Here is a 12,519-nt window from a genome sequence, read left to right as displayed (position 1 = left end):
CAGTGCTGACTGCAGAGAGCCATTAAAATCGTGCTGGATCGAGGTTACTTACAAGAATTCACATAAATGCTACACAGGAAATCTGCCGTACAGGAGTCCTCCAAGATTTAGGAATGGTTCTGGCAAAATCAACAGTCTGTATGCTGCCGGAGAGAGAGCCTGGGGCAGGTTAACTGTAATGTTTATCTACTTTCCAGGAATGACGAGGAGCTCATTTAAATGCCAATTACTGAGTGTGTACTGATGCATTATGATGACAGCTCTTATTTTGAGGCCATACAAACAATTTAGGATTTTTTCCATCAATCTGCGATGCCTCAAAAGATGCAAATTTACGTCATTCATTCAGCTAATGACACCACACTGGAACATATGGTTTTTCATTTTATGTTCTCAAAATGTCTCAGATTTCAAAGAGACCCCAAAGGGAAAAACATCCTGCCCTAAACATATGTGCCTCTGAGGGTAGTCAGTTTATGACTCGAGGTTTCCTTTGAAAAGTTTGGGTAAGTGAACCTTCACCACCCCCTCACCAGGAGCCTCTTTCTTTAAAAATTAACAACAATTCATTGGATTAAAAAGTTGGATTTTTTTTTTTCAAATACTTGGCCATGGTGACATAATGATTGCAGCAGATGGAAAGTTCTCAGCAGAAATGGAGGGAGGAAGTTTATTTTCCCTTGGCTGTAGCGCGAGACATTTACCATGGCTCAGTCCTAAATTCCTTACATTTTATTACACAAACAAAAATAGAAGATGTCAACCTCGTCGGACAAAAACAAAAAAGATCAAGGGCTCTGTCGGTGGGCTTTGTTTCTGTAATAGCTAGCATCCTCTTTCACAATCCAGTTGCCGGTCATAGTTCTGTACACACACCCATTCAGAAGAAGCTAACGGTTTTTGAGTTATGCAGCAGCTGGGCGAGTTCCCTCTATCCCAGTGACATCCAGGTTGGTGTCTTTAAATAAATCACCACATAGCAGCCATGTCTCCACACTACAACCACCCACCCCCTCGAAAAAACACCATGAAACACAGACAGAGGACACACTGTTCTGGTATCTTTTTGCCTTTTTAATAGGATCTCCTCAGGAAGCAGGAGTCTCCCCGCTGAGGGTGGGCGAGCTCTACAGGGTGGAGAAATCTCTCACTGACATTTCTTCCCATATCATGCCTTAAATAATCATCAACACACTGGAAGGAGGAAGTGAGATTTAAAGCACAAGAGTTAGAATAAGAGGGAGGCATGGACTTACTACTGTTGCAGGTCGGAGGCTGTTTCCAGGGGGCTGAAAGAGGGGGCACTCTGCAACAAACCAAACAAAGAAGTCATTGATAGATCCACAGGAAGGTCTCCTCCAGCTAGAACAGAGGCAGGAGCATTAGCTATGGTCAGATTCTCTCTTCTTTTCCTCTCTGTCGTTCACTGGCTGGGTCGGGGTTTTTGTCTCGAGCACCCGGGGTTCTTAGCGTCTCTGGACTGGGCTTGGCATGGACGAGTAAGCGTGTGTTTTGGCCTGCATGCAAGTTGGAGAAAACAAGCGGCAGTGAGGAGAGTGGAGGGCGGGGGGAGTGGGCGGGTGGGCGTGCATCGGTCAGGGGGCGCCCATGCGGGGAGGGGGCTGTCACAGGCTCAGCCAATGGGCTGCTGTCTCCCAGTGAAGCCGTCTCTTTTGTCTGGTATTGAGTCACTCTCATTACCACTGGACCAGACCGGGGGACAATTAACCAGCTGGTGGTGCAAGCAGGCCGAATTACACACACATACACACACCCTCGACACTTTATCTCACACACTTAAAGAGCCAAAAAGAGACACAAATGCTCACTGAGAAAGTAAAAAATACACATAATTATTGTACAAAAAGATCATTATAACAATGTTATAAAGACAAAGAGCGGAAACATAAAGGCAGAAAGAAACAAAGAGAGTGAATAATGTTTAAAGGACTACAAAAGTAAAAGTATTCAGAAGCAGATATTATCTCCAAAACACAGGGGTGGTCATTCAGTGTGGTAGCACCCACCAGCGTTTTGAATGGTTTAGAGCCAACTAATTTTAGCCCACTGTTTCTGTTGCTTTCCTCTTTTCAGACGTCACAGCAGGTAAAAATAACAGACGTGACACGGGCACTATGAATAAGAGCACAAGTGTTGTTTGCAAATACGATTGCACAATCCCCATCCCAGCCAGCCTGGCCCTGCTGTTAATACCACATCCACTTCCCCACGGCGCGGCCAAGTCTCCGCTTCCACACACTGATGACCAGACAAGGAGCATTCTCAACAGCTCGTTTGCCACTACATGCCTTTGCACTTAGTTGCCAGGGCAGGATGATCATTTATAACCTTTCAGAATAAATGCCTATCTTTATAAGAACAGAACATCAGGTTGGCAGGTCTATAGTCTGAGCTATTTATAAAGCCAAATGTTCCATGTCGACTCGGAGAACACGCCAGTGTCATTGAATAATCTGCAGCTCTTTCTTGCTCCGCCATGTCTTGAACACCCCCCCCCTCAAATCTGATATCGAGGGAGAAGATAGTGTTCTCTTGCACCCTGGGGTAATTGGGCTTATACACACACAGCATCAGTGGAAAGTAAACAGGAAACAAGCATGAAGGCTTATCTGGAGTGAAGGAATGGAATCTTAATCTGGTTATTAACAAGATGCCTGATTAGTGTCAGTTAAAGGAACACTTCACCCCCAAAATGATCATTTGTATATCAATTACTAAACCTGTGTTACATCGAATTGTGAAGAAAACTTTGTTTCTCTCACGTCTCCATGGTGAACAATGAATCCAAAAAAAAGAGAATCCTTGATGAGTTAAAGTCATTGGGGTCAGAACCAACACTTTAAAACACCATAGTCACGCAATAACACAAACAAACTAACTGATAGAGGCAGCTGTAGACCAGCAGCCCCCATGTTCAGCAAGGTAAATTTTCACATTATGTTTGGTTCCCAGTCAGAAATGCTGTTGATTAATTAAGTACTGAACATAGGACTTAATAAATGAGACTTGGGTTATAATGCACTAGTTGTGTGAGAGTTTCTAAAAGTTTGTTTTGTTATAGTTTTCTATGAACTTTCTCCACTTTGTATTCTCCGCTCACTGTGGAGGCTTCAGTTTTTTTCACAAATTCAGTGTTACACAGAGTGAGTAATTTGATAAATAAATGATTGTTTGGGGGTGAGGTATTCTTTATATAAAAAGATAAGAGGGTAAAACTGTTCAGATCGATTTGATCCTACACTAATATCACTTCACATCAGATTACTCAGACACTTTTTTAAATCCAGATTATGAAATTAAGGGAGCAAATAGAAGAAGCGTAGAGAGCATAAAAGAGACGCTAAACTGCTTTGACTTTGTTGAAGACACACACAGCGGAGGAAACTAGAAAGCAGTAGGAGCGTAAAATGTCCATCTCTATATGGACATAGATGAAGGCCTCAGTGAGTCAGTGGAACACCGATGACAACGTTTCTGCAGAATTTCATGTGCGTGTTTCCTAACAGGTGTCCCGGGCTACTCAGAGCCGCTTTCATTTTCAAAATAGCGATCATGAGTAGGTCATGGTAACATGAATCTCATTCTTTCCAGCGCCTTATTTGTGTTGATGTGTTCTCATGAAAACAAACAGCTCCCCCAGAGTGAGCGGCCTGTTATAGCCATGAGCGCCCCTCATCTCATCTCTGCTAAATGCTTAAAGGTAAAGGCTAAGTGTGTAACAGAGGTTAAATATGAAGCACAATGAGCTGTCGGGCTTACTGAGTTGCCTCCTTTAGAATATGTCAGGTGGTGGTGGGGAGGGGTGGTGGGTCTACGTAACTCAGCGCTGAGACAGTGTGGCAGCAGCACCCTCGTCAGCATATGCTCGACAGATGGAGTCACTCTGTCGGTTGTAGGGGGCCGAAATGCTCTTCCTGACCATAGTTATGTGTGGAATTCCAGCTACAGCTAGCCATGTATATCGATGAGGCTATGTTTGACTGTAACTGTCACTGGGTGTGTTTTCAATGTAGAACTTGTAAATATTAATCAAGAGGACCATTACTGTGATTATACACAGGTGTCATAGCAGCTATTAGGTGACTAGGAGTGGCCACTGGTGACAGGGCCAGATAAAGAAGAAGAGAAAATAGTCTGGTCTTGTAGGATTACTTAATGTATTACTCACAGTAAGCCAACTCTTTAGAGGTATTTAGTTGACAACTGGTTAATTAGTGGTGTGAAACCACAAGAAGTTATTAAAAGCAGAGGAATCAGACATGAACTTTTAACACTGTCAAGAAGTTTCCTCTTCGTATAGTACTACTTCTGTAGTAGAAGTGGTGCTCCACAACACTTTGAAGGTTATTAATAAGAACAAGAGCAAACTGAATCAGAGCCATGAAGGCCTAGCTCTCCATTTAACCCCCGAAGCATTGTAGTTTTTGCAGACTTCCAGCCATATCTCTCCTCTCCTAAAACAGAGTAAGTACTGATGTGTCAGTCAAACTCCAATGAGCCAGAGTGTCTGGCTGGGCCTTAAGGTCAAATACTACGCATACCAGGTGCAGCTTTAGAAGTGACTTTGACATTAAACAGGAGCCAGTCATCAAGCTCAGATCATCTGGCAAACATCCAGGCTGCTATGAGACAGACTCAGCCGCCTCCACAGCTAAACCTCCTCCGCATATACACTAACCTGGAACGGTAGAGCCTCCCTCTACGTCTGACTGATGCTAGGACATGACCTCATGTCGTAGCTAGTGGTGCCACCTCATATGATCCAGGGAGTGGCGGTGTGGCTTCTGACTGACAGAGAGCGAGGAGAACCAACATCTGTTTGTGGGCGGCCAGTGCCACGCTAGTCTGGTGCCAACTGAGGCCCGAGGCATGGATCTGTCATGACATTGTATACTGCTTCAACATGCCGGCACCCGTTTGAGTACTTGAGTGAATATAAGAGCAGACGGGCAGCAATCATTATTTCAAGGACCTGGGATTATCCTGGAGCCTAATGCTCGTAAGGACTGCAGCCTCTACAAGTGAAAAGAGACTTGTGGATGTATCCTCCAGGCCTCAGGCTTATGATATGTACTCTAGTTGGCAAGGTGCAGATCAAAATAAACAAAACAAACAGCTCCTCCTCTGTGTTGAGTTAACAACACAAGATGCTGTTGTAAAGAAAATATGACGGTTATAAACTCACGATAGCCTTGTGATAATTTAAATGATATTTTATCACGGACACCTGTGCTACTACTGCAGCATAACAAACCCTAATCAATAATCAGCCTTATGAAATATTAAGTAACTAAACTGCACAGTGTAAAAGCCACCGCTAACAAAGTGGTCAGACAGGTTTCTGTTGCCTGAGCTGACGGTGCTCACTCAGCATCACAGAGGGAGATAAATTGCTGATACACTTTTGAAGAGGGCAAAAATAGATCTCAGTCAACTATTTTAGACACTACTGGGGACGACATCCTTTTAAACTGTATAAAGTGACAATGACAAATGACTGCAGCTATATCAAGTGCTTTGAAAAGGTTTGCTGCAGATAGGCGTGCTGATATACGTCCAAAAACAGTGAACTTTAAAAAAACGAAAGAATTTATGATGTAAAAAATAGGGATGCAAAAACAATCAATAGTTGGTCCCATTAAGCCATGTTGATGGGACACGTGGTAGTAAATTTAGTGTAAGAAGAAACACATTTTCCTCTTATACATGCTGTCACATAACCTTTTAAGTGCGGCATCAATTAAAAAGATATTCAGTACAATATTGGAAGTGAAAGTGGGAGTAGAAACTGGAGTAGTCTTTACAGACAGACACAGTTTGTTTAGGCATTATTTGAACATGGATGTTATCACATGCATAACATATAATATACTGTCACTTTAAAGACAGCGACCACTTACCGCTTTGTCAAACTCCATCTCTGAAAAGAATTTATACCAAGGCTCATTCTCTAAATCTACATCTTCTGGATTTACATCCTGTGTCTAGGGCATGGCAACGAGAAGAGGAGGAGAAAGACAAAGAGAAGACAATTCAGACAGCACAGAATAAACACACTGAGGTAATGAGCCTATTAGATAGTGGTGATTGAGCCCATGTTTGTACCCAACATCATGAATAATCTGTAATAGCATGGGTGTTTACGATGGAGATGATAAGTACTGATTTCTTTACAACAAGTAAAGGTTTACATTTATTCCAGTCTATCTTAAGGGTGAAGTGTTTGAGATGTAGAGGGATTTAGTGGCATCAAGTGGTGAGAATTGTAAGTTGCAACTAGCTGAAACTTCTCCAGGGTACAATTCCTTCAGTGTTCATTGTACAGTTATCCGCAGAGTTCTCCTCCTTTCCAAAACAAATTGACATTGAGAAATTTAAAATGGTAAAGAAAACACTCATTGAAGCAGTTTCACATTACAAATCTCTGGTTTGATAGTTTGGAAAACTTCATATTCGCTTTCTTGGAGACAGTAAGATGAGAAAATTGATACCAATGCTATTTGGTTTCAAAAATGTGAAGCTACAACCAAATGCCAACTTAACTAAGCGTAGCACAACGACTGGAAACAGGGGGAAACATTTATTTAACCTGCAAAAAAAAAAGATGTCATTGTGACATTGCCAGTCAGCCAACTGAGGCTCAAAGAAATCACTGGTTCCAGCCAAGTAATGGTCCGCCACGTAACTGAAATGACTATTTTTACATAGTTTCTGTGATAAAACAATCAAGAACTGTGTTCGAAACCACTCACTCACTCACTCACTCTATTCTATTTAGTGTGTATTAAATTGTGAACTAAATAGGGAATAACTGAAAGAGATTTCAGACACGACGCTGGAAAAACACAACCGCATTGCATTGTGGTATACAGGAGTAAAATATAGGGTACATTATATGTACACTCAAATTTGCTGTGCATTGTTGCATTGTGGGTATTTTATAGTGCACTATATTGTGGATGACACTAACTGCTGAGAATTTGAACACTACAAAATGGTTAAACCCCATTTAGCATGTAAATTTACATCATGATAACAACCCAGCTGTTTTCTCCTGTTTCCAGTATTTATGCTAAGTTTAGCGGCTGCCGCCTCTAACTATGTTTTTGATGCACAAATATTAGAGTTATATCAGGGCACCTTAGTAGCCAAGTGTTTACATTGAATGCAATCTCTACAAGTCGATGTTTGCATATGTACGCAGAATCTGTGGAAGCGTTCTGGTTTCGTTTGTAGTGTTTGCAGTGTGTTTGTAGTCTGCGTAGGATTGATCAACCATGTTTGAGGGGCAGGTAAGCAGTCCATGTGGAGAGCAAAAGAGGTTGAATGCATATGTTGAAATACAATCTTAGAACCCATCGGCTATATTCTGACAACGATTCAGCGTTTTATTCATTAAAAAAAAAAAAAAAAAGCATTTATATGCAGATATCTGTTTGTAGAGATCAACCAAAACGACCTGTCCATACAGGAGGATTTTCAGGATATTCCCTGGCTACACAAGATCTCCGGAAATAATGGCCGTTGCCCCCAGAGGCTTTATCATTGCCAGACTGAATGCTGATGGGCTCTGAGATTACATTGCATCCCACATTATTGCAACATCCTGGGTTTGATTCCAGCCTTGGGACCTTTGTTGCATGTCATTCCTCTTTCTCTCCCGCTATTTCCAGTCTACTCTGTGTTTGGAATAAGTATATTCACTACATGCACTAACATGTTTAACTACAAACTAATTGTTTGTCCTATTCAAACTGCTACTGTTCTTCAACTCACCACTGATAAGATATAATGTCCAATTAAATACAAATCACTAAAAAACTCAATTTGTCAGCTGGAGCCTCTTATCAGCCTCAGCTGAACTTTTGAATGCGACTTTGCATCGTTTTCACTGCATTTGGTTTGCAGCTGTCTCAGCCAGCGAAGCCAAAATGTACAATTTTAACAAACAAAAGCTGTTTCAATGTACATTTGGCATGTGGGTGTTGAATTAAAATAGACTGGAAAAACATGAACCAAGTCTTTGACCCAAAAAGTGCTGTTATTAAATTTTAACTACATATGTATTGTTTTTTATTTTATTCTGACCAACAGACACGGACTGATGACGACCAACAAGACATGCATTTTTTGGAGATGTAACGTAATCATAAAGTAAGTCAGTGCCAGCACTACTTTGAGCACCAGAGAATAAAAAGAATGGCCCTGACATAGAAAATGACCATCTGACGCAACAAGAACACTGACCCATGATAACAACACAGTCCGTTATTGTACAGTGGTCCCAGGATGAACTGGAGCGAACTCTCTCAAATGAGTGCAATGGGACTGAGCCACATCTTCGCTAACGGCATTTACTAACTTGATGTAACCGGGCATCAGACAAACAGTAATTACATAATCAATTAACTAATCACATCACTGATCACCTCCATGTCCTCCATTACATAAGAGTGAAATCTAAAAGACTTTAGACCTGAGACCTCTACATTAAAAATGTGCTGTACGTGTTCTCCTTATGGTAAATGATGCACTGTAGATCTGGGGAACAGCTAACAATTACCTATTACCTGTAACAAAGCTCATCCTCAAAAGACAGCCCTCAAGGACACTGAATAATGTCACGCCATTTGATTCAGCACAAAACTGCTAAGGCTAAAGATGAAAGTAGGGTAGAGAGCATTATACTTCCTCTTAAGAAAACACACAGGATCCATGTTTTGTGTCTGCGCTGGGATCCTCTCACACTGAGCTGATTCGGCTCAACAACCTTAAATTGCAGACAGGAAGACAATGGCTATCCTTGAAAGTGATACTCCCCTGCTGCCAGGCACGATCATCTGTCACCGCAACAGGACACCGTTTAGGAATGTGGTGCACATGGCGATTCAGGCTACACATACGTCGCGGTCCGAGCTGTTAGTGAAGCTGCCACCCGGGAGCTTAGATACAGAGGTGGTGGGTGGGGGGGGGTGCATGGTGGGTGGAGTGGGGGACAGCTTACGCGACATGCACACGGAGAGAAGGAGAGAGAGAGAAACAGGCAGACAGGCGGGCGGCTAACATACCGTTCTCTCCAGCTTCAGCACTGATGATTTCCCCGGCTCATATTCAAAGATGCTCTTGGGTTCGGCGCGGTACTTCCTGGTGTCTACCTTTTTATCCGGGGGCTCCCACTCGTTCCTGAGGAGAGGCGGGTGTCAGGGAGGGGTGGGTGTGGGATGGAAAAGAGCCAATCCTTATCAAGTAGTCTCCATGGCAACCAGCATAGGCTAAGATGTTTTTTTTTTTTAATTTAAACATGACGTCCGCCCTCATTATCCCCGCTCTCTCCTCCTGCCCCCCCCCCCATGATGATATGACAGAAAATTCAATTCATGGTTGAGCCGAATCAGTAATTCGATAAGGTAAACAAGATTGGACCCGGTGACAAAAAACAGAGCGCAGCATTTCCTGAAAGGATTTCTTACTGTACAAGACAGACACAATGACCACTCAGAGAAGCACTGAAACAAAACTCTTAAGTAAGATATACCCAATTTTTACACCTTTAAACAAAAATAAATTATTTCTGAGCAGCATTTTTAAAAAAATAAATGGTCAAAGACGTGTTTTGTTATGTTCCCTGTTATACATAACCACTGAGGAAAGAGGAAGGTCAGTCCTCAGCATGTCATCTGCAGCTCTAATGGGCAACAGTTTATCCTCCATCACCTGTCCTCCTTCATCACTCTATCACTCATTTCTCTGAGAGCAGATCATCCTGTGTCAGTGCTGACATGTGTGTGTGTGGAGGGGTGAGACTAATCACCCCTCCAGTTTAAACTGGGGGACACAGTGGTGGAAGCCACTGAGGACAAAACAACATCAGACTGAGCAATGACAAATTGTTTTTATGCCCTGCTGTGCACAGTTACGTCCATCACGCTTACTGATAAAGACAATAATAATAAAGACACACAAAAAAAAATCTTCATCACAGGACAAAGTTTTTTTCTGGTTAACTTGAGAATAAAACATTATGGTCACAGATCTACCATTAAAACTATGGTTTATGTTACAGGAACACTGTCTATTTAAGAAACAGACATAAATACTATTTTTATTCAAAATGAGTTAGTTTTAATCTTGGCGTTTAAAGTATACTGAGTTTTAAATAACCCCATTTTCCACTAACAAACATGAACAACACTGTACTTGTCTGTTTAAAGACACTTTCATGAAATTTTGTGCACTGGACAATTCTGAGATTTTGGGCTATTTTGCTTCCATGACATGTCTTCTGTCAGACTAGTGTCTTCGTAAGATTATTTTTTGGGCTTTTCTTGCCTTTATTATAGTGCCGCATATTTAAACAGGAAAGGGGGAGCGAGAATTGGGTTGACATGCAGCAAAGGGCCGCAATCCGGAATCAAACCTGGGCCACTGAAAAGGACGTGGCAGACACTCTTTTCTTTTCTTCCACTTCAGTAGCGCTTACATACAAAACACTTTCCAGCCATTCATCATCATTCATAGCCTGATTTATATAACTTGTTATTCCTAAAAATATTGCAATTTCTTTTTTTTTTTGGATGTTGGCAGTATTTACTGAATTGTGGAGTGAGAAAGAGATCATAAATTCCATACCTAAAACTTTGTTGACTCTGTCAATAACATGAAGCTGTTTTTTTTTTTTTTGAAACTTAGATTTATCCAGTGTTTATATTTATGTTCTAGAGGTTTGTGAAAATTAGGGCATATTTAATTAGATCATTGCTCATTTGCATATTTAAACATAAATTTAAAAAAAAAAAAGTGTCTCAAAATATTTGTCTTGATGTCAACTGAGGAAGTTTCCTGATCACATCTATTAGTTAAGAGTTTTCAACCGTAGTGTCTCTGCTTAAATATCAGAGTGAATGTCATTAGGAGGGTTTGTAGCAGATGGAGGACGCTGACCTTTTGGCAGAAGGTTTGAGGGAAGAGGACCGCGTTGGCACAGGCATCGACCGGCCTCTTGAATCAACCTCTGCGTCACTTTTTGAGCGTGGGACTGCTCTCACTGAAAACAGGCACATAAATATCGACAGACATCAGCAGCATGATACTCAACTGCTATTAATGCTGTTATGTTACCGATGTGTAAAATGTGTTTTCTTGGATATATCTCAACAAATACTCATGACGGATCATACACAGTTTTTATCTACTTATGAAATTGCAATTTGAATGATGGACTCCAGAACTCACCGTCTTCGTGGTAACCAAAGGGAGAAGGACCATCATCTGAGAGAGGGCCAAAAAAAAAAATTATTCCAACCTCTATCGATCTACATTCTGTTACTTGAAAAGTAATGAATATAGCACAAAACTAAATAATGTATAAGGCAAATAGAAACACTCTTTTCCTTTACCCCCCTCCCCTCTCCTCACACCTTCCATTAGACAATCAAAGTGTGTCAAATCAAAGCACTTTACAGGAAGCATTACTGAGCTAAAAAGGGAAGCAAGCTTCGATGAGCATCAAGGCTCTGAATAAGTGATACAGTGTGAGGCAAAAAGGCCATGACGACCACATCTCTAAATAAGTTATATATTTTCTGTGAGATAACAACTGATGAATCAAATCAGTCCAAAATACACATATCTCAATCTGAGAAGTACATATATGGTGCAACTAAAGATGAAAAATAAGCATTCTCTGCACACAAATTATGGCTCCCAGAGTGGACAGACCCAAAACTAAAGCAATAAAACCTAAATCTGAACCATCTAAAATAACACTGTGTGCTGAAGCTTGTTGGGAGCGTTGCATTGACTGAGAGACTGGGGCGAAATAGTTTGTGGCCTCAATTTAGGACCGCAGCAGCATCTAGTGGCTACAAAAGCACACTACATCAAAAGACTTAAGCTCATCCGAATGATGATAATTGTGTCAGAGTAGGCATTAGTGACTGATGAAATATTGAAAAAATCAACCATCTGAAGCTTTAATATGAAATGGTTAACAGCAAAAAAAGAGAGAGGCCATGAATGATTGTTACAATATGTTAAGTGAATGACGTATGACACTACAAGGCTTTGTGCATCATCCTAATCAACATGTCAATATCACATAACAAAGTTCAGGTCGACCTGTTTACACCAGAAATCAAGCCAATTTGCTCAGGTTTCAAAGGGTTCAATAAGGTTTTTTGAGTCCCAATAAAAAAAATAGAAGGTGTAATATATATATTTTATTATATACAAAGCTTACTGTTATTTTTTTTAATCATAGAATAGCAGATCACAGCAGAACATTACAGGAATATTCCAGCAATTTAGCATTGCACTCTTTCAGTTAATTAAGAGTGTATGTAAAATCTTGAGTGTTGATTTTTGAAGCTGGGGCTGGCCTTTAGCTTAAATCACAGATTGTCCTTTAACTGTGTTGGTAGCACTTAGACCACAGGCCTTTTTCACAGCAGATGTTTGTAATGTCATTGAAGGAAAAGCACAGGTGTCACATTAACGATG

At 41.1% G+C, this 12,519-nt stretch overlaps 1 protein-coding gene across 3 annotated transcripts in view; it reads right to left on the bottom strand.

Annotated features, from left to right (window-relative positions):
- Positions 1-12,519, bottom strand: part of sorbs1 (sorbin and SH3 domain containing 1) — a 39,717-nt gene that overhangs the window by 17,777 nt on the left and 9,421 nt on the right. For all 3 annotated transcript variants that reach the window (XM_042502428.2, XM_042502427.2, XM_088086145.1), the window contains 5 exons: positions 11,254-11,289; positions 10,963-11,065; positions 9,090-9,204; positions 5,922-6,005; positions 1,257-1,306 (listed from right to left, as the gene is read on the bottom strand). In XM_042502428.2, the coding sequence (XP_042358362.1) occupies positions 1,257-1,306; positions 5,922-6,005; positions 9,090-9,204; positions 10,963-11,065; positions 11,254-11,289 (388 nt within the window). The remainder of the gene's footprint in view (positions 1-1,256; positions 1,307-5,921; positions 6,006-9,089; positions 9,205-10,962; positions 11,066-11,253; positions 11,290-12,519) is intronic.

This window comes from Plectropomus leopardus, chromosome 13, assembly GCF_026936395.1.
Source record: "Plectropomus leopardus strain MGB_pleo_1.0 chromosome 13, ASM2693639v1, whole genome shotgun sequence".
Lineage (NCBI taxonomy): Eukaryota > Metazoa > Chordata > Actinopteri > Perciformes > Serranidae > Plectropomus > Plectropomus leopardus.
The sequence above is the reverse complement of the archived record's forward strand: the minus strand, read 5'-3'. Positions and strand labels throughout refer to the sequence as shown.